At 39.4% G+C, this 23,133-nt stretch overlaps 1 protein-coding gene across 3 annotated transcripts in view; it reads right to left on the reverse strand.

Annotated features, from left to right (window-relative positions):
• Positions 1–23,133, reverse strand: part of PRR16 (proline rich 16) — a 154,179-nt gene that overhangs the window by 30,786 nt on the left and 100,260 nt on the right. For 2 of the 3 annotated variants that reach the window (XR_005603849.1, XR_005603850.1), the window contains exon 2: positions 18,966–19,860. Coding sequence is in view for 1 of the 3 variants with exons in the window: in XM_039567236.1 (XP_039423170.1) it covers positions 19,102–19,860 (759 nt within the window). In the remaining 2 variants the exon portion in view is untranslated. The remainder of the gene's footprint in view (positions 1–18,965; positions 19,861–23,133) is intronic. The other variant, XM_039567236.1, reaches the window with a different exon arrangement.

Here is a 23,133-nt window from a genome sequence, read left to right on the forward strand (position 1 = left end):
TTTAAATGGCAAAAGACTTGGATACAGCATGCATTGTTTTAAGTCTAATCAGAAACATTATCAGGGAAAAATTACTTCATGTGTTCTTGCTGTAGGCAGTTGGGTACCTGGCCTCAAGTACATCTGATGGCCATCTGATGACCTCTGTTAGTAGCAGTATTAGATACATTATTTATTGCAGCCACAAGTGCTCCCTAGAAGTAATCCTGTAGCACGTCTCCCAGCACCAGAGGCTTGCTCTGCCTCAGTACACTGTGTAAGTTGTTAGCTTCACTGAGGTTCTGTGAGAACAGTCTCTTTCAATCTGGAGTTATGGAAAGTAGCTATAAAATTACTTCCATAATCTTAAAAACCTGGCACATGCTGAATGAGGTATTGCAAGTGCTGTGAAGTGGACCCTCATCAACCTCACAAGCTTCAACAAGGCCAAGGGCAGGGGGTGTTCTGCACCTGTGCTGGGGCAACCCCTGGCATAAACACAGGCTGCAGGGTGAATGGATTGAGAACAGCTCTGCCAAGAGATATCTGGGGTGCTGGTGGATGAGAGGTTATACAGGTGCTGCCCAGAAAGCCAAAGGTATCCTGGGCTGTACCCAAAGCATTATGGTCAGCAGGGTGAGGGAGGGGATCCTGCCCCTCTGCTCTTCTCTGGTGAAACCCCACCTGTAGAGCTGTGTCCAGCTCTGGAGTCCCAGCACAGGAAGGACATGGACCTGCTGGAGCGAGTCCAGAGGAGGGACACAAAAGCTGTTAGAGGGCTGGAGCACCTCTCCTATTAAGGAAGGCTGAGAGATTAGCCATTGTTCAGCCTGGACAAAAGAGTAAAGGGAGACTTTATTGCAGCATTTGAATACTTTAAAGGGGGCTTACAAAAAACAAATGGGGACAGACTTTTTAGTAGGGCCTTTAGTCATAGGACAAGGAGTAGTGGTTTTAAACTAAAGGAGCATACATTCAGGCTAGATATAAGGAAGTTTTTTCTTATGATGAGGGTAGTGAAAAAATGGAACAGGTTTCTCTGAGAGGTTATAGATTCTCTATCCCTGGAAACATGCCATGTCAGTTTGCACAAATAGATGTAGCTGAATTCACCCCTGCTCAAGGCATGGGTTGGAATCGATGATCTTTAAAGGTTCCTTCTAGCCCAAACCATTCTATGGTTTCATAATTTGACTGGTACACACTGCAAAATTTTAAGAGGCAGATAGAGCATGTTTCAATATTGCCATTTTATATCTTGACATGGTAGTGAGTAAAAAAATAAATGTTAGGCACATTAGACAACACCTGCACAGATCGTTTTTAGCTGAAGCAGTAAGTAAGATATGTCAATCTCTCCCTCTCTCCCCCTTCTTCTTGTCCCTTTGTGTTTTTCATCTACTGCCTTGCCCAGTAGCTACTTCATAAATGCATGATTCTAAAAATTCTTTCTGACATCTGTTTCCAATTCATCTTTGTTCATGCCCTTTTCAAGCTCCATATCCTATCATCAGTACATTGCGCCCAATTCACCCCTGATGTAATAACCCAGCCACTGGCTCTAGGGATGGTTTCGGTCTTGTCTATTCAGAGGGTTAATTTCTGTCTAAGCCGTTTAAAATGATATTTCAATGCAATTCCCTTTTAACTGTCATGTTCTATAAGATGCATCTGTACTTCTGTAGTTTCCATTTACTCCCAGGACCACTTCTATGGCTTTTATAAAATGTTATCTACTTCATGCTGCACTTCTTTTATTTGAAATCCCAGCAATGCTCTCAGCTTTCCTGTGGTTATGTTAGTCATAAAAGTTCAGAAGAAAACTTCCTGTTTAGTCAAAGGACTTCCAGGCATTATGAGAATTAAAAAAAAAAAAAAAAAAAAATAGCACACACACGAAGATATCGAACTAAAGCAAATGCTCCCTACCCATTCCTTGCATATTCAATAGAAAACCAGCAAATGTTAAATATTTTATCATTTCGTGTCATGTGCCTTTCAGGAAAGAAATTTTGTGAAGAGGTGAAGAGGTCACTTAGAGATTACCTATAAACCTAATCTAAGGTGGTATGTCAGACAGTGATGATGAAGTAAGAATATTTTCTGGGTTGTTCTTACATTTTTCTCTCATTCTTTTTTCTTCACCTCTACTTCACCCTCTGCATTCTACTTCAGTGTGTCCCTTCCCTTCACTGCCTCTTAATCCTGCTTATCCATCTTCTCCGAAGTTCTCCCCTATTCAGCCCTGCATGGCATGGCTTTGCGATGGCATTTGGCCATGTAATGCTGTTTCTGTGTTGTAAATTAAGGTTTGGGCCTTTGGAGGGGGGAGTAGATAATAATTCCTACTGCTCTCTCTAGTACTTGCTGCAATCAGCAGCCCCTTAACAAACGTAACCCTCAACAATGCCCCAGGTTCAAACATCTGATGCTTAATAACCTTTGACAGGTATTAAAGGGACTCAAATCATAACTGCCTAATAAAATTTTATGTCTTAAAAAGGGCAAGAAATATGAGCATAAGCTTGCAGTTGTTTGCTAAAACACTGTTATGTACAGATATGCACACAGAGAAATGCTTATAAATGTTTTTAAATTTTTCATGTTTGAAACAGTAGCAAGCTCCTCTATTCAAGTTGGAGCTTTGGCTTTTAAAAATAAATTATTAAAGCATCATTCCAAAATTATAAGCCCAGAAGGAAGCTTCGTATTTTGAAAGCTTGACCAGAGGAACATTTTTTTTTAGTTTTTCCATCATTCTATTAGCAACACTAAAATATTTGCTTCCATATAAATATGGGCATGCCATAATAACTGAGGGAAATAAAATAGTTTTAAAATTTTAACACTATGCCAAAATACTTGCTACTTAATGTGTTGAAAAAGCTTCTAATGTAAAATGAATGTGGCACCTGTACAGTTTGGACAGCCAAAAAACTCTCTGACAGTAAGCAAAATTAATGAAAAGTGAGTATGTAAAATTTCTGGGTTTTAATACCTCAAATCACTTTAAGCTCTTGGGTTTGGAAAAGCATTAATAAATAATGAGAAATTACCAAAACACTTCTCCAAAGGAAGGAGGCCAAACAAACTTTTCAGTGTTGTGCCCCACAAGAAACAGATGGTGGAAAACAAGTTACCACAATAAATTGGACCCATACCAAGAAAATAGTGAGTAAAGTGAACCACTAAATCCCGTGTCCCTGTGGCACATGAGCTGTTCACCCAATAAATGCATTTCTCTCCCTTTCAGTTCTTCCTTCTGAAATAAGTCAGGGAAAATGTTTTCTAATCATCCTTTCCCTGCACTCTTCACCATCTCTTTACACTTCACTGCTGCCTGCCTTTTGGTGGATCCAATTTGCCCAGGAAGGAATTCTTCTGAGTTTGTGATGTAATTTACTACCAGTCTTCACAAAAACAAAGCTTTGACAAAGATTAAGTCTACAATGGTTAGCTACAGTAACAATACAACACTGTTCATAAACGCAAGTTGTACTGTAGTATGTGCTCCATCCAATAGCAACTACATTCGATTGCAACCAAAAATCACGTGTTCTGTTTGCTTATATTCAGTGCAATTTGTACGGTTCCTCTGAAGATATATAAACCTCACCTCAGAACCCTTATTTTGAAGAGGCAGCTGTAGTTCTGAAAAGCCTTTGTTACGGTATCACAAATAAGAGATTATACAGCATATAATTTCATAAACAAACAATACATATTCTGAAAGTTTTCTGAAAAACTAGCTCTTGTGCTGTGATCCTTCTATTTAGTCCTTTCAACATAAAATAAATTGAAACTGTTCTTTCAACACAGAGTAAAATAAATGTGAAATTGAAATGTGAAGAAAATTCCTTTGATTTTGTTCATGTAATGCATTATGAAAACAGACTACAGCATGTGCCACTGCATTCCAGCTTCATGCTGTGGATACATTTGAGAGCTTGGGCCTTGAGAAGAAAAGCCAGGCAGTGGAAGTAGGCCAGCCCCTTCCAATTTCCATGTTGCACCAAGCTTTAAAGTGGGCATCGGGCTCACATTAACTGGGAGTGCCCCTTTTTGCCATCACACAAGCACCTAAGCAAATCTGTGTGGGAAGAAATGCTGCATATGTGTTGCACTCCAGCTGCTGTGACTTTGACCTGGGCCAGGCTTGGGCAACAGATCAACTCCACCGAGATAGTGCCAGGCATGTGAGCATGAGTCACTTGGTAGGTTGACCTTAGCTGGCCACCAGGTGCCCACCAAGTCACTCTACTGCTCCCATCCTCAACTGAATCAGGGGACAAAATATGACAAAATGCTAATGGCATAAGTAGATAAGGACAGGGACATCCTTCATCTATCATCATCACATGCAAAACAGATTAGACTTCAAAAATTTGATCTACTGCCAATCAAAGGTCAGAGTGGAAAAATGGGAAATAAGGAAATTATGTTATCACAGACATGCACCAACATTGTTGACAGCTCAGCTTTAGTCAGCAGCAGATCCATCTTTGAGGAAATGGCTTTGTCTGACATGGGGACAGCTTCTGGCATCTTGTCACAGATGTGACCCCCACAGCCCCCACACCAAACAAACCTTTGCCACGTAAACTGAACATATGTGGTTACCCAGCCTATCTAAATTTGAGACCCCAGGAAATTTGCAAGTTTCCTTGTCCAAGTCTGAACCAAAAATTACAAATCACTATCTGGAAAAAACAAAGAGCACATCAGTGTCCTTAACCTGTCTACTATTTCCATGCACCAGTTTCTACAAAATGAAAATGTAGGACATGTAGGTCATAGTTGACTGTGTGGTCTTATCAACACAACTGGGAGACCATTTTCCACCACACAGCAAAACTCACAGGGTAAATTAGAGAACATACAAATCATAGAATCCCAGAATGGTTTGTGTTGTAAACCACCTTAAAGATCATCTACTTTTAATTCCCCTGTCATGGGTAGGGACACCTCCCACTAGACCAGGTTGCTCAGAGCCCCATACAACTTGATCTTGAGCACTTGTGAAAATGGGGCTTCCACAACTTCTCTGGGAAACCTGTTCCAGTGCCTCATCAACCTCACAGTTGAATTTCTTTCTAATATCTGATTTAAACCTACAATCCTTCAGTCTGAAGCCATTCCCTTTTGTCTTGTAATAAGTCTTTCTCCAGCTTTCTTATGGGCTCCCTTCAGGTACTGGAAGGCTGCAATTAGGTCACCTCAAAGCCTGCTCTTCTCCAAGTTGAACAATCCCAATTCTATCAGTCTTTCCTCTTAGAAGAGGTGTTCCATCCTAATAATCACCTTGGCGGCCCTGCTCTGGATTTACTCCAACAGGTCAATTCCTGTGCTGGAGATCCCAGAGCTGGACAAAGCACTCCAGGTGGAGTCTCACCAGAGCAGAGCAGAGGGGCAGAATCCCCTCCTTCCCCTTCTGCCCACGCTGCTTTGGATGCAGCCCAGGACACGTTTGGCTTTCTGAGCTGTGAGTGCCCATGGCTGGGTCATGTCCAGCCTCTCATCCCCCAGCACCCTCAAGTCCTTCTCAGCATGGCTGCTCTCCATCCCTTCATCCCCCAGGCCTGGATTGATACCAAGGGTGTCTGAACCCAGGTGCAGCACCTTGCACTTGGCCTTTTTGAATCTCATGAAGGTCCCACAGACACACTTCTGGAGCTTGTCCAGGTCCCTCTGGATGGCATCCTGTCTTCAGGAGTGTCACTGCACCGCTCAGCTTGGTGTCATCTGCTGAGGGTGCACTCAATCCTTTTGTCTATGTCATTAATAAAGGTATTAAATAGCACTGGTGCCAGTACAGACCCCTGGTGGCACCACTTGCCACTGATGTCCACTGGGACTCTGAGCCACTGACCACAATCCTCTAGATGTGACCATCCAACAAAATCCTTGTTCATCTAACAGTCCATACATTGAATCCAACTCTCTCTTCAGTTTAGAGAGGAATGTTGGAGGGGATTGTGTTGAAGGCCTTACTGAAGTCCAGATAAATGACATCTGTAGCCCTTCTCTTACCCACTGATGTAGTCACTCCATCACACAAGGCCACCAGGCTGGTCAGGCAGGACTCACCCTTGGTGAAGTCGTGCTGGCTGTCTCAAATCACCTCCCTGGCCTCCATGTGCCTTAGCAGAACTTCTAGGAGATTCTGTCCCATGATCTTCCCAGACACAGAGGTGAGACTGACAGGTTGGTAGTTCCAAAGATCCTCCTTTATACCCTCATTAGTGATGGTTACAGCAATCATTTCTGCTGTCACCTGGGACTTCACCTGACTGCTATGAATTTTTGAGTATCACGGAGAGTGACTTGACAACTACATCAGACAATTCCCTCAGGACTCTGGAATGCATCTCATTGGATCACATAGATTTATATATGTTTAGGTTCCTCAGGTGGTCATGAACCTGATCTTCACTTAGAGTGGGAGGGACTTTGTTCCCCCAGTCCCCATTCTTCCGTCCATCCAGTCGAGATTTGTGGGGAGAGACGTTGTAAGCGAAGACAAAAGTAAAAAAGTTGTTGAGTATCTCAGCCTTTTCCTCATGAAGGTCTGACGTACAGTTCATAGTTTTTCCAATCAAAATAGATGAAGCAGAGTGATACAAGTTTGTCTTATCAAACAATTTCCTGTTAAACAGAAAGCTAATACCATAGCTTTCTGCTCTTAGTAATTTAAAATACATACCTTTCCTCCTAGACTCTTATGGCACTATGATAAAGCTCCCTGCTTTGTATTTCTGACAGTTAAAGCTTCCACTCATAGATCAAATTTTCCTTGAAAACACACCACAATGCACAGGTGCTGAAAGGTCATTAAATATTCATTTAAACACGATTTAAAAGATTCATTGCAAGTCTGAGAGACAAATAATTAATGTCCTGCATGCATGGTTAATGAGTGATAGTGAAAGAAAATTGTTAAAAGACATACTAGTATATACAAATGCTTTCCTAATAGTTTTCCTGCCTCAGTCTGTGAGTTCAGACAAGATCAACAGTGAATTTTGTTACACTGGCAGTCCTCTTTCTAGAAATCAATGAGTCAATTTATTTACAACCTTATTTCTTATCCCCCTAGCCTTAAAAGAAATGAGTGAAGGTCATGCCTTTTTACAGCTGGAGCTGAGTACCAAAAGAAAGAAGTGGATGAAAATAAGCAGTGTATGTAAAAAAAATGCATTGGTACTAGAAAATTTAAATGTTGAGCCTTAGGTTTATAAGTATTTACTGTTCTGCTGCAACATTTTCCTTGTTTGATTCTTCTTCTGCCTAAGTAATACAATTGAGGCTTTAAAAGCTGTTTCCCACTTCGAGACTTACTCTCAAGTGTGAGTATGATCAGAATTAACCTCAGATTATACCAAATTATAAACTACTTGGAATAAAGTCCTTCATTTTCTGTACTTTCACATTGAACACTGGCATAATTGGCCTGCATATCACTTTGACAAGATCAAACCTCAATGACAACAAACCAAAATAGACACATTTTAAGACTCTAACAAGACAAAGTCAATGTTAGCTGCTGGCTTTCAGATGTGGACATTTCTTATTTTCTAAAATTATTTTTTCATCTCTTCTGTCCACTAAGACATGATATCCTTTTCACATGAATAAATAACAATTTACTCAACATATTGTAACAAAAGATTTTGCTAATTAGAACAATGTGTTGTACTATCATAAAATGAGAACTATTTCAGTATTTCAGCTCTTTTGCAAGTTTTGCCAAAACCCAAGTTTAAGTTGTTCTCAAATAGCTGGTCTCCAAGCAGTGTCCAACAAGCCTGCAAGTTAGACATGATCTTAAAATAATACTCGTGTACTTAAAAATCAGGTCATGACAGGGAAAAAAATCATCAGTCTCTAAAGTACTCAGGATCATATTCAGTTGTATATACAGATTTCAATTATATAAATTACAAAGTATGTATTATCATAGCTGTATTTTCTCATTTCTTCAGGAGAAGTGATTACTGAAAGTGTTAAAGACATCTACCATAAAGTGATACACTTTATCAGTAACATATTATGACTGAACTTACAAAATTATTTTAAATACATTCATAATAAATCGGAACATACTATGAAAAAAGTATTTTGGGTTATGCAAACAGATGCACCATGAAAATCTGGCCTGTTGGCTTACCCAAGCTTTCCTGTAGAGACTCATAATCAGTGTTATGAATCAGTCACTAGGTCAATGCAATACAAACACATGACATTCTACCTAAGGTGTTGGAGGAGTCTTACAATTTCTTTTTGTAAACCATGAACTCTTTTTGTCAAAACTCATGGGAGCACTGAATCTTTATCAGATGAGTCTCTTTTGTAGCCTGTTCAGTAATTATTGATATAATACATGTTTATCAAAATTCCACTGAATTTACTGTTCTGTTGATTGTTACTTTCATTTTTTTCTATGTCAGTTTTTCACTAACTAGTATTTCAATTGTCAGAGTTCCTCAGAAGGTGAAAATATGAGATTACTAATTTATTTTAAAATGCTAAAACATGTTGTGTTATAGATCACAAAGAAATAAATTTTTTACTATCTTTTTTCTTTCTTTTTTTTCCCAGTTGGTTGGTTTCTGTGGGTTTTTGTTTTGGTTTGGCTTTTTTTTCTTGAAGGAACACAAAATGGAAGACTAAAAAGAGAAAACAAAAATTAGAATACACAACTTCCATGTCATACTTGCCAGGACAAAAAAAAAAAATCCCTCAACAAGTCCTTGGCAGAAAAAAAGCTTGATTACTATCTTAATGCAAATGAGAGTGGAGTTTTTCCTGTCACTAAAAATTCATTTGTGTTTCATTCATATCTCCAAGGATTATGCTTTAGAAAATAAACATCCATCAGAAGCTCTTTTTAATGTATTTCTTACTTTACTGGTATTATGACAACTTGCTGCAGAAATATATTACAAATGTTTTAGACGTAGGATGTTAGATTTCCTTATTTCTTATGAAAAGATCTATTTTACTAGAAGGATTAATTAAATCACATCATAACACAACTCAAAATCTTATTTTGATTATATTTTGTACTTAGTTATTTTGGTGAAGCCCAACAACCTATTTGATATGTATCCAGGTGTGCATATATGAAAACATTTCTCCTGCATTCTTTTCACATGTTGTAGACACGAGTCAGGTCAAGGGAAAAACCCACATCTCTGTGACAAGATTGATTCTTTTTCCACTCTCCTCTTTCACAGTCTGACTGACTGACCAATTTTGGAGACAAACATTTTTTCAGACAGCCTGGGCCACTCCACTGGTTCACTGCTGCAATGTAAAAAAGTTTGTAGTTGACTAATTGTAGAGATGACACAGGAATGACCAGCAAAGGTGGATTAGGATGTTATTCCCAGAACCAGTGCAGGGTTAAATTAAGTCCCATTAGCACTGGAATTTTAAGAGTGTTTGTCTATGGCTACATCTACTGACTGATCATGAGACTGATACCTGCACAGCTGACAAGCACTATGGCTGCTAAAGGATTTGTCATTACAGTTGATCTAGACTGTGCTGTTCTGCTGTAGATTTTCCACACAGATATAGAAAGATGGTTTGTTCTGACATCATAATTCTAGACAGCAGAGAAGCACTTCCATATATATTCATAAAAGCCATCCAGCACATTCATTTTAAGTCATCACAGAAGTAGAAGCAATTCATTAACACTCTGAACAATTTGTACTGATTTGTGCCTGTCTATAAAAAATAGAGTTTGACATTTTAATTTTTTCGTTGCTTCTGGCATGCTTAACTGATTCTTTTCATCTCTCTTCTCTGTCAAGTACAAAACTGCACCTGCTGGCTACATCAGAAAAGTGTATTTTTTGTCTGTCTTTTAATGAAAGGTGTATCAGTTCTTTTAATGGCTAACAGTGAGCTTTAGAGTAAATTACTTTGCCTTCCTGCTTATGACTGTAGTATTTTTCTTAGTGTGTCTCCTTTTTAGAGAAATGCAGTATGAATTCAAAGACTTCATACTGGATTACTGACTACTTTTCCAAAATAAGTTCTTCTCACTGTGAAGAATTTTAATCTTATTTCTAGTCTGATTATTAATTCAGGCAACAATACCTTTGGTTTTTTACTACATTCATAGGTCCTCTGCTGTCAGAAACATTATTTCCACTGAATTAATGAATAAGCATCCCTCTGAACATTAAATTATTTTTGTTAAAGCAAGTAATATCCAGAAAATTTTAACTTTCAGTATGAAATTACCTTACTTTTACTTTTTCTGAATTTGTAATTTGCACTACCTTTTTCTGAAGATCAATTATAAGGAAAAGATATCTTCCAGTAACAGCTCACTAGATCTTTGCACTCTTTGACACTGCTTGTGGGGGGCTGACCCTGGCTGGATGAAAGCCCATTAAAGGTGCTCTATCACTCCCTCTCCTCAGCTGGACAAGGTAGAGAAAATGTAACAAAAGGCTCATGAGTTGAATTACGGAAAGGAAGAGACCCCTCACCAATTACCATCACACGTAAAACAGACTGGATTTGAAGAAATTAATTTATTACCAATCAAATATGGGTAGGAAAATAACAAATAAAAACGAAATCTTAAATCACCTTCTCCCACCCCTCCCTTCTTCCTGGGTTCAACTTCGCTCCTGATTTCTCTACCTCCTCCCTGTCAGTGGTGCAGCAGAAGAGTAAATGGAGGTTGTGGTCAGTTCCTCTGTTGCTCCTTCCTCATGCTCTTACCCTGCTCCAGCACAGGGTCCTTCCCATGACACACAGTCCTCCATGAAGTTCTCAGAGCCCCATCCAAATAGACCTTGAGCCCTTCTAGGGATGGAGAATCTATAATCTCTCCAGGAAACCTGTAGCAGTGTTTCATCACCCTCTTCATAACTAATTTCTTCCTTATACCTTGTCTGAATCTACAGTCCTTTGGTTTAAAATCATTACTCCCTGTCCTATCACTACAGATCCTACTATAAAGTCTGTCTCTATCTTTCCTACAGGGCCCCTTTATATATTGAAAGGCCACAGTAAGGTCTCCCTGAAGCCTTCTCTTCTCCAGGCTAAACAACCCAGACTCCATCAGCCTTTCCTTGTAGGAGAGGCTCACCCCTCTGCTCAATTTTGAGGACCCTCTCTGGACATGCTCCAATAGGTCCATGTCTTTTTTGTACTGAGGACTCCAGAGGCAGATGCAGTAGTCCAGATGGGGTCTCATCAGAGCAGAGCAGAGGAGGAGAATCACCTTCCTTAACCTGCAGGTCACAGTGTGCTCAGGGTACAGCTGGCTTTCTGGCTGTGTACACACACCACCAGCTCATGTCCAAACTCTTATCCCCCAGTACCATTAACAATTCAGCAGGGCAGCTCTTGATCTGTTTATCCCCAGTCTGTATGGACACTGGGGGTTGACCTGACCCAGGCGCAGCACTTTGCACTTGGCTTTATTGAACCTCACGAGTTTCCCATGCACCCACTTCTGAAACTTGTGCACCCCTCTGGATGGCATCCTGTCCTTCAGGAGTGTCACTGCACCACTCAGCTTGGTATCATCTGCAAACCTGCTGAGGGTGCATTCAACCCCTTCATCTGTGTCATTAATGAAGATATTAAATGACATTGATGCCTGTACAGACCCCTGAGGGCACCACTTGCCACTGATCTTCACCTGTACATCAAGCCATTGATCACTTCCCTCTTATTTGGATGTGACCATCTAAATAACTCCTACTCCACTGAATTGTTTATCCATATTTCTCCACTTTAGAAAGAAGGATGTCGGAGACAACTGTGTCAAATGCCCTACAGCAGTCAGATAGATAATGTCTGTAGCCCTTCCCCTGCCCACTGGTGTACTCTCTGCATTGGAGAAGATCACTAGGTTGGTCAGCCATGCTGGCCATCTCAAGTCACCTCCCTGGCCTCCGTGTGCCTTAGCACAGCTTCTAGGAGGATCTGTCCCACGACCTTCTCAGGCACAGAGGTGAGCCTGGCAGGTTGGTAGCTCCCGGGCTTCTCCTTTCCACCCTTTTTCAAGATGGCTTGGTTCAATGTTTCCCTTTTTCCTGTCACGTGGGACTTCCCCTGACTGCCATGACTTTTTGAGTATCAAGGAGAGTGGATTGACAACTACATCAGACAATTCCCTCAGGACTCTGGGATGCATTTCATAGGGTCTCACAGACTTATGTACATTCAGGTTGCTCAGGTGGTCATGGACCTGATCCTCATTTAAAGTGAAAGGGACTTTGCTTCCCCAGTCCCCAGCCTGCTGTCCATCCACTTGAGAGGTGTGGGAAGAGAGGTAACCATTGATTGAAGCAAAAAAGTTTAGTATCTCAGCCTTCTCCTTGTCTGCTGTTACCAGTTTGCCAGTCTGTGTTCATCAGGGGCTGTACACTTTGGCCTTCCTTTTTTGTCTGATAAACCTGCTGAAGCCCTTCTTATTACTCTTTGCATCCTTTGCCAAGTTTAGCTCCTCCTGTGCCTTGGTCTTCTGGGCCTCATCCCTAAACAACCAGGTAATATCTCCCTAAAATCTTCCCAGGATATCTGTCCCTGCTTCCATTATCTGTGCATTTCCTTCTTTCCCTTTTGTTTAACCAGCAGGTTTTGATTCATTCATGCCCGCCTCTTACTCTGCTTTCCTGATTTCTTAAACATGGGGATGGAGAGCTCCTATGCTCCATGGATATATCTGTCAGTCCTGTTCTGCTCCCTTGTCCCAGTTTCCCAGTTTTTAGTTGCCCATTGACTAACTTCTCAAAGAGATGAAATTTTGCTTTCCTAAAATTCAAGGTGCTGACTTCATTCTTCTCCTGACCCATAGTTGGTACTGAATCCCCTCCCAATATGCCTCACCTTCAGAGGTGTCCTTATACAACTGGTATGAAGCCCTGGGACCTAGGGAAGTGAGAATGAGGATGAAGATTCTTCTGGGATGGAGGGGCTGCCTACGGCAGGACAGCCTACCCCTACACCATGATTTCCTCAATTAAACAAAAAAGAAGGGTAGTAGTCACTGCTAACTCCCTTTTGAGAGGAATGGAGGGCCCAGTGTGCTGACCAGACCCAACCCACAAGGAGGTGTTGCCTCCCTGAGGTCCACATAAAAGACAGCACCAAGAAACATGACAGCCTGGTATGGCCCACTGATTATCAGCCTCTGTTGGCTTTTCAGATAGGCAGCAATGAAATCCCATCAAGAAGGCTGCAGAGTGAAGAAGGACCTCAGGGCCTTGGGACAACTGGTCAAGAGATCTGGAGTACAAACTGTACTTTGTCCTGCCAGTTGCAGGGAATGATGGGGTAAGAAACAGGAAAATCATGCAGAATAATACCTGGCTTAGAGACTGGTGTGACCAGCAAGATTTTGGGGTTTTTGATCACAGGTCAGTTTTTACAACACCAAGTGTACTGGCAACAAACAGGGAAAAAGGATCTTAGCTCAGGAGTTACCAGGACTTGCTGAGAGAACTTTAAACTCAATTTGAAGGGGTACAAGGACATAGACAATGTAATTTTTAGCTCCAGTATACAATCATCACTGTATTTGCAAAAAAGGAAAACCAAAATATTCTGTAGGCGTTAGAGATTTATACAAAGAAATACTATCATAATGTTCTGGTTTTCACATGCTAATTTATCCAAGAAGAAGACCAATACATACTAGTAACTTTTCCTTAGGAAAATCAATGTTGAACTGGAAAGGAAATAAACGCTTCTAGGAGAATTTCTGTCACTGACTGGCTTTTTTCTTGCCTCTTAATATGACTCGAGGTTAACTTTAAAGTAATGCTAAGAACCCTATGTAAAGGAAAACAAGCTCTCAGATTGATGTTGTTATCATCATGTAAGCACCACTGAGGAATACACTTAAACGCATCTGTTTAAAGTTCTTTTCATAATTTGCCTATTATTTTCCCTTCTTATGTAATTTTTTCCCACTATTGCTTGCAAGATTGCATAAGAAGTTAGTCAAAAGATCAGACAAGCAACATCCAGGGGCAGATCTGATATCAGAAAACTCTTAAAAAAACATAATTTCTTTTCATGAATATAATTTACAAACAACAATGAGGTAGATTGTGCTAAGTTCCTTAAAGAATCCTAGTATACATATCCAATATTTCAGGAATTAAAGAAAAAACCTCTTCTCTTGAGGAGAAGATGCAGCAATTCCTGGACCTTTGCTCTTTATCTTTCCCAAGCAAGGCAGCAGAACAATTGTGGTTTTATTCATTTCTCGAAGCACTGCTGTTGGCTGGATATCAGGTGCAATTTATGTTCTACTTTTTTCTCACCTATCTATAAACACCATTTTCAACAAAAGATACATAGTCCTGCAATAACAAACCCAGTCCTCTACAGTATGAAAAGTTCTAGCCTATCTTCATCATACCTCCATAAGGGATTCTCATCTTATTTTTATAACCTAACAGGAGAATGATTGCCTCAAAATAAGAAAACTTTTCCTTCAAAATCTCTAAAGACAGCATTACAAAAGACTAGGCAACCTAAATACAGACATGGTACCACCTGCTTCACCACTGAAACAATGCAGCCCAGCTGATGAACACAGTGCAGGTGTGATTTCTCAACAAAACTCTCCCATCATGCAGCAGAAACATTGCCATACATGAAAAAATTTGGGAGTACAGAGAACAGGAGAGACTTGCACAGCTTGATTTGAGCACAGGCCCCTCTCCTGCAGCATGCTCAGGTCCATTTATCCCAGTAGCTTCAGTCTCAGCTAACAAGAGAGCTCTTTGACCAGTATGAGTTAGAGACATGTCAAATCATTTAAGATCAGAAATGAAAGTTGGCTTGCTCATGGTCCCCAGAGCTATCCCAAGATGGATTACTACAGATACCTTCCCAAAATTATGACTGATGGAGAAATTTGCTCTCTTGGACTATTCTCCACCATAGAACAGGCAACTGAGATAAAATCCCTGCTACTTTTTCCCGACTAAAAACCATGAACATGTAACTGGTACCAAAGATGGGGCTGTATTGCAGTTTGCATGCACCGCTCTGTAGGACACTGAGCCAGCAACACCAGCACTGCTGCTGCTTCAGTTGCAGTCTGTGCTAATACAGATACAGAAATTTTGGGCTGCAGCATGTAAATATTGCATGAGATATATCACAAACTTCCCTACAAAATACAATGTGTTTATATAACAGGTGCCATGTATTTTATCAGATTGAGTATTCTAGAGATTGTGCTTAGGAAGGTTTGCCATAGACATTTATTCCATGTGCCCTTGTGCATACCTCGCTTGCAAGACCTTTCTGTACCTGTGAGCATTATGATTTCAATATTATTACTGGTTTGAGCAGTGGAAAGGTATTTTGCTTCTACACACACATACAGCCTCTGAAAAACCATGGCTCACAGCATATATACAAGCAGAGTATGAGAAATGCTGCCTCTGCAAAAATATGTGCCCAATATTCATGCCTACTTTAAGACTACATTAGACAAGTGACACAGCAACCATAGTATGATTTTATATCCACACGTAAAATTACTGTTCGTGCCATCACTGAAAGGAAAGCCATAAATAGAACATGGAAAGAAAGAGATATGAGCAAACATACATACACAAATCTCCCTGGTAATTAAAAAATTCACACTGCGCTCTGATTCAAAACCAATAAACAAGTTATCTGAAGAAAGCTAAGAGCTACAAGAGCTCTAGTGTACTTATTTCATGTCACATTTTAAATAAAATATTGATTTAATATTACAGACATCGATGAGAATTTGGAATTTTTTCTTGTTTTTAAGAAAAATAGATGATGTGATAAAAGGTGTAACAATTTGAGAAGACATGAGAAGGAAGAACTGTGACTTTTACTGGGTGGTAGAAAAATCCATGATCTTTTTGAAGATTCCTACCCTATGTCCTTCAAAAGGATTGTTATTGGGTTTTACTCTCCTAGTTTTCCTTTCTTACAATGCATTCATGTGTTAGACTTTTTAATGAATGCCATTATTATAAATTAAGTCATTTCACTGCTTATTTTAATTTTCTTAAGCTTGTCCCCTTCATTAAATTGATAGAAACCACCTTCTCCTATTTGCACTTGAGAAGTCTAGATCTGGACAGTACAGATGTTAAAATACCTTACAGGAATCAAAGCCGGACAGCAGACTGAAGTGATGGCAAACACTGATTAAAGCTCTGAGTACTGTTACTGGACTTTCATTTTCTTCAGGTATTAACATCTTTGCAAAACACTAAATGTAATCTCATAGAGTATTACATTTACATTACAAAGGCAGACAACTCCCGTCCAGTTCTGGTTAGCTTATGGGGTTTTCCTCAGTAAGCTGTGAAGCATACTGTTTTGTAGGTGTTCAAAAATGCTTCATAGAGTTTACATTCCTAATATAAATGTAGAAAATACTGCTGGCTGAATTCAGTATTGCATTTGTTGTTATGCCATTTCTATTAGCAGTTTCCATACAGATCTGTGAAATTGAAAGTTAATTGTTTCCCATGTTTTGCAAGTTTACCTGTTTTAACCTTAATTTTATTCTGACATGTTATTAATGTGAAACTATTACACTGATAAAAATACCTTACAATAGGACACAGGCCAGAGATGTTAAAACATAACTGATACAATGTTTGTACTATGATTTAACAGAGACTCTGGAACACGTCGTATTAAAGAAAGCCTGGGTCATCAAACTTTGCAGAAAAACAATGTTTTTCCATCACATTTTGAAACTGCATTTCTGAAAGACAGCATTGCTTTTGAAAAGATGCATCTTTTCACAACACAGCCATAACATATGAAGATATTCAGGAGGCGTGGGGAAAGAGAAAACACTTCTGAAGGAGAAGACAAAGTACAAGATTCAAGACGTTGGGTACCAAAACTGAACACTAACTGCTGAAACTTGGATGCTGCTTAAGCTTTCCAGAGCTGAGAACTGTAACAAAACTCGAATTTACATGTATATCAGTGCACATCCACTGAGTACAGCATCCAGTTTGGAGGTGCTAACATGTTCATGAGACTCTGACAAGCCCAGAGGAGAAATGCTGTGCTCTGCTATCAGAGGTGAGATCATACAGAAAAATTAAACCAAGTGAGGTAACACATATGCACCAGACCATAACCCCCTAAAATGACTCAGTGTTATTTTCTTTACTATTTTATATGCAATATTTGATTTGCATTATTTCTCGTACACAGTAGCTTGTCCAAGAATGAAAAAAAATACTGAACTAGCTTATAACAGGTATATGATCTCTATAGTAGTGACAAGTAAGGACAGCAGGAATTTTCTTTTTAAAAGAAAAACCCGCAGCTATGCAATGTGGATACATCCACACATTGTTCCAGTGGTTTTAAATGTAATTTTCAATGTATGAGCAAGGGAGGTGCTGTGTAGTCCCAGCATATAAGCAGAATCCTCCTGCCAAAAGCCTCATTTGGGCAGCAAAGATCTCACACAGATGCAGGAGTTAACTGTCTCCTGCTGCGAGCGCCTGGACTTACTGCGCTTGGCAACACCTCTCATGGGATTAAGCACAGTCAAACAATACCAAATGTAAACTGCATCATGAAAAACACATGGGAAGCATGAGGGGAAAGCATGATTAAGAATTTAGGATGCTTTCCTTTCTTTGCTTTTTATGCAGGGAATACTTCATGAAGCTTTAGACCTTAAATGTGTATTTGCACAAAATAAAATCTTTGCTTACTGCAAAGGTTTGCAAACAGTAATCATCTGATTGGACTTTTGTTATGATTATTCTTATTATTTCAGTTTAAATACTCTAATATGTATACAGGGAAACATATGTATCTGTTTAATATCTATTACTAGATGTAAATAGAAATTAAAATTTGAGATCTGTTTTGTCTGGTTTTGTCTGTTTTGCCATAAAGTACCTTTTATATTTCAGCTGAAATAAGCATACTTTTTAAATATAATATCTGTTGTTGGCCATTGAGATTAATTTGGCACAAGTATTGTAAATAACAGATTTATTATCAGATTTTCTTCACTGACTGGATTTTTTTTTAAACTCTAAGTCCCTGCAATTCTCTTTGTGAGAATAAAAGGATGTTCTTTCATAATTAAAAATACTGAGAACTTTTTTTCAACTAGTAAGAATATTAATTGGGTTCACCATCAAAATGTGATAACATGTAAAATATCTTGTTTTGCATGTTAATGCTCCATAATTGCACAGAGCTTTTCAACTTCAAAGCTCTTTACATGAATTAAGTGGATGTCCCTGGAGGCCTTAAGATACATTTTCTTTGCCTTCAAAAAGAAGATTTGCACCAGACAAAAGCTTTGTGTAAAACACAGGACAGGGCTTTGTTTTTTCCGTCTACTTACACTGCACAATGAGATAAAATATTACCACCCTTTTGCAGACAGAGAAATGGGGGGGGAAACTTAATGGGACCATCCCTGCTCATGTTAAAACTCTGTACTTTACCTCGGTAGTGATGCACTGAGCAAGTGAGAAACAAAATGCAACTCAGTTTTCCAGAGCCACGCCAACATACATTTCAATTATTTCTTTACTTCCCCACCAAAGACGAAGCTGCCGAAAGGCCAGTGATTACCTCCTACTGCACCACCTCACACAGAGTGAGTTTGCTCAAGCACTCATGAAGAGAAAAAAGCATTTGCCAGAATTCAGTCAAAGGCTGTAATCTGGTACTCCACTTTGCTTCATCAAAAGACATTTGAAAAGTCCCAAAAGCCAGGAGAAATGGTTATTCCCCTTCATCAGATAGACTGAAATCGATCACAAATCACTATGCATTATTTTCACATTGAGCTTTCTTTTCATTGTCTTTTAAACCATGCTACAAAAAAGAAACTGCTACAGATGTTTACAACCTATGTGCTAAAGAGTGGGTATTTTTTCAGCACCCTTTGCCATTTTTGGTGAGTACAAATAAGATCATCAAGTATTCCTCTTTGTACTTACCATGTGATTTTTATGCCACTTCACTGGACACAGGGTGTAATACATTGGGTCTTTTTATTGCTCAAGTAGAAAGTGCTCATTACCTATTTACGTTTATATATAGGAAAAAACAAAGAGTTAGTACAAGGGGCATACTTCACACTGTTGTAGTGGTTGATTTCCTCAAGATGGTCTTCTGGGGTTTTGGCGCGGTTTGCGGAGGCACAGTTGCAGGTCTCGGAGGGGGAAAGCTATTACTGGGACTTATCCCCAACCCTCCATTTTCCAGAAGAAATGGAGGCAACGGAGGTGGTGGAGGCGGCAGAGGAGGGCACTGGTGTGGCAGCTTTCCTGCAACCCGGGCAGACTCACTGTGCAAGTGCACTTCCCTGTTTTTAATGTTATACCGAACGTCACAGTCGGGGCAGTAGCCGTGGTACTGCACTTTTTCACTGAACCGTACCCGCTCCCTTCCTCCTGGCTGGGGACACCGCTCTTTCTCAGGTCTGTGCATCAGAGGCTGCATCACAACTTTCTCCAAATTACTGTTTGGTATACAGCACATATCTCCGTTTGGGATGCGTCCGGGCCCGGCAGGCAGGCCCCCGTTCCGCAGCAGGGTGCCATTAGTCTTGACGGGGTTGGCCAAAGGAGGCAGCCTCGGAGGCTCATCACATTTGACAGGCGTCAGTCGAGGCGGAGGAGGGGGCGGGTTTGGCTTCCGCAGCACGGTGAGGATGGCGGAGGGGTGCACAGGTGGCTTGATGAGGGGCGCATTGCCCCGCACCTTAACCTTCTCCAAGCTGGAGGCTGTTGTGCTGCTGGAGCTGCTGTTAAGTGTGTCTGTTTTGGAACTGTCTGTCATCTCATCCTCCAGCTGCAGATCACAAGTCAGCGTGTCAATCTGGTCAACCACCTGCACAACAGCCAGAGTGAGAACAGTGAGAAATGCATACCCCAGAGAAGGCACAGAAAAACAAAACCATTCTCCACTATCAGTTTGTCCTCTCCAGAACTGAAGCATCTAATTTTTTTGACCATTATTTCTTTTTTCTTGTCAACATAACAAAATAATCAGAATAAAAATGACAACAATAATTATGATAGGAATGGCTAGTTTGCTAGGTCATCACCTGAATACAAGAGAAATATAACTTGAAACAGTCTAGAATGAAATTCCCTTTCTTCCCCTCCAGGGTTTACTCGGTAATATCATTTTAAGTGAAGTGTAATTCTTCAATATTACACTTTGCCTTCCATTTCAGGAGGAGACAAAACTGTTCAACTTTAGCTTCTACATGACAGCTTCTGAACCCAAAACTTCTGCACAGTATCTTTTAACTCTGGCCTTTCAAACACTCTAGATTTAAATACGTGTTCTCTGTATAGGTGATTTTAGATACCTAGAATCAAAGTTTGATACACACTTTTCTGACAATTTTTTAACATTTTTTAACATTTAAAAGAGACTCTGAGAAACAAATTCTCTCTTGCATTATATGCCTTTATGAATATTTTCCATAAGATATGAAATCCTCCAAAATAATACTGAAATAGCATTTGCTGGAAGAGGAAAAGTTGCTTGGTTTTCAGTTACAAGTATTTAAGAACTCATGCATTTTATTTGAAGTTTTCCTCTACCTCCCAGGATTCTGTTTTTAGATTCTACATTGTTAGAGCTTTTCTAGTCTTTAAGACTACTTTTTCTACTGATTTTTTAAAGGACATGAAACCAATAGTGCCTTTACTTGGTAGAGAAAGTTTTTCATAGGACAATTAAAAGCCCTTCCTGAAAACTGCATTTAAGTCCGTACACAGCTGAACATTAGTTATAAGCTACATGTAACTACAACAGATACTACAGGAAGTAGCACTAGCACACATTTAAAAACTGGTCTCTGTCCTTTACAGCCTCGTAGGATGTACATAAAGTAATCAGTAGATGAAATGTTGCTTAATTAACTTTGGTGCATGAATAAAAAACCTGTGCTACTTCTTGGGGTCCTTATGGGAGACCCGTGATGTTGTGGAGGGGACACCCCAGTACCTCTGAAATTAAACTAGATGTTGCCATTGTGCCACAGAAACTTTAATTTCTACTTCTTGCTTTCAATAATTTGGTGCTGATACTACTGATTTCAAACTAAGACTACATTTAGGCATATGAGTCATATATTAACTGCAAAAAAAGTGAAAGTCACTACTGAAGGCAGTGACTATTTAGTTAAACCAGTCACTCACTTAGGTGTCCAGCAGTAAAAGACAAATAATAAAAGCAAAACTACCATAAAATGAAAAAGCACTCCAGCTTTCACTGCTCATACAGTAAGCTGAGTTGAATAATACAAAATTCATAAAAATTCATATGCAGCAATTCACTTTAATGCTTTCCTTCTCCTAAAACCAGCAAACATGCAAATAAGCATCATTCAGAGAGCTTTCAAGAATCTTTGAAAAACCTTTACTTTTTCTCTAAAAGGCCAAAAAACTGACTCATTTATTCAGTGTTCAAAGCCCAGCTTCATGTTGCATTTAAATTTCTATTTTGATATTTTCTGCAAAAAAAAGAATAAAGAAAAAACATACTCTTAAAAGATAGACATCAAATCCCCCAAATAATAAGGATTTAAAATAATATTATAGAAGTTGAAATGTATAGTTGAACTGCGGTAACTGTCAGATCCCACACATCCCCTCCAGGGTACAGCATATAAGAACTCTTGAAAATTTCAGAATAAGGGTAGGCAAACCCCATCTGTACCAAAATTCATTGCAAGAATGACAGTTTACAAATGAAAGAATTCTCATTTTCACCTTTCATTACATAAGCAAACTAAGGCAGAGAGAACTTCTCAGAAATAAATAGAAACAAGAAAAAGACAGTCAAGTTCTGGACAGTAAGCCTGAAATTTAAGCATCCCTCTGCAAGCTTAGTATGGATTTGTGTATATATTAGGGTCTGCCTGTATGTATCTAAATACTACTGCATCCTATCATCTTTTATTAAACTGTAACAGTTATAGAATGGATTGATGCAGCATAAACCAAAGAAATTCCTTGTCAGGCAAAGAAATAGAACAATTATTCACTGAAGAGCAAAAATTTCTCAAGAGTAACAGGAAAATCTGTTATGAACTGCCCTTCAAGTTAATGACTACAGAGTTTATCTCATGCCTTCTGGGCAAATGTGTAGTATACATCAAAATTTTTTTTGTCACTTTTGCATTTGTAAAACATAAATCCAGCGTGAAATGGCTCTGACACAACAACACAGTTTATCTGTCCAGATTCATTTCCACCACAAGTTGTGATTCTGTGTAGTGTTCTTTTCTTTTGCTTTTTCATCCCAGAAGGTAAAACTCAAATAAGATGAAAAAGCAACACGAGAACCCATGACTAACCCAGTGAAACTGTTGTAGTTAAAAAGAAGAAAAGCATGTTGAGAAAAAAACCAGCCCCTGTTTCACAATGCATCTTCTGTGTAAGTAAGAGAGAGAATATTAATTAAAAAAAAAAAAAAAGGAAAATTGCTCTAGTTGTGCAGAAATGCGTCCATTTTTTCAGTTCTGGAATAAAACAGCACTTGATTCACATGTACAAAGATTGGGGATACATAATTTTATAGCCTGAGGAGCTCCTTAGCCATTAACTGGATTTGAGCTCTGCAGAGATGCCGACTTCTACCCTGCTAGCAATATCCTGAGGCTTCAAGCTCTGTAGAATCTAGTGTGACACCCCTGAATGAACCAGGACATCAGTTTATTCTTTTTCCCTTTCTGGGTGGGTACTGGAAACAATATTAGGTGCCCAGTGGGGATAGAGTTGCATTTCTCTACCAAAATCCAAGATTACACCCTTATCAACATGCATTTGGACTCAGAAATTCTGTGCTGCAACTAACAGTATGGAGAATTAATCAGTACTATCAAGTTCAGGCAAAAAGGACAAAAATACTATTCAACCTCAATTAAAACCCAGGAAAAAAAACCAGAAAACCCCAAAAAACCCACAGAAGTTGCAAACAATATGCAACGCAAAGATATCTTACAGTTAACCCGATCCTCAATGTTACCAAACTCTTATATAAAATTGCTTAAAAATACAGAGCTAGCATAAAGTACTGCTTTTCCACTGAGGTCAAACTGCAGTTCCTGTTTAAAGGAACTTCAGAATCTAGTCCAAGAAAAAG

This window comes from Corvus cornix, chromosome Z (genome assembly GCF_000738735.6).
Source record: "Corvus cornix cornix isolate S_Up_H32 chromosome Z, ASM73873v5, whole genome shotgun sequence".
Taxonomy (NCBI): Eukaryota; Metazoa; Chordata; class Aves; order Passeriformes; family Corvidae; genus Corvus; species Corvus cornix.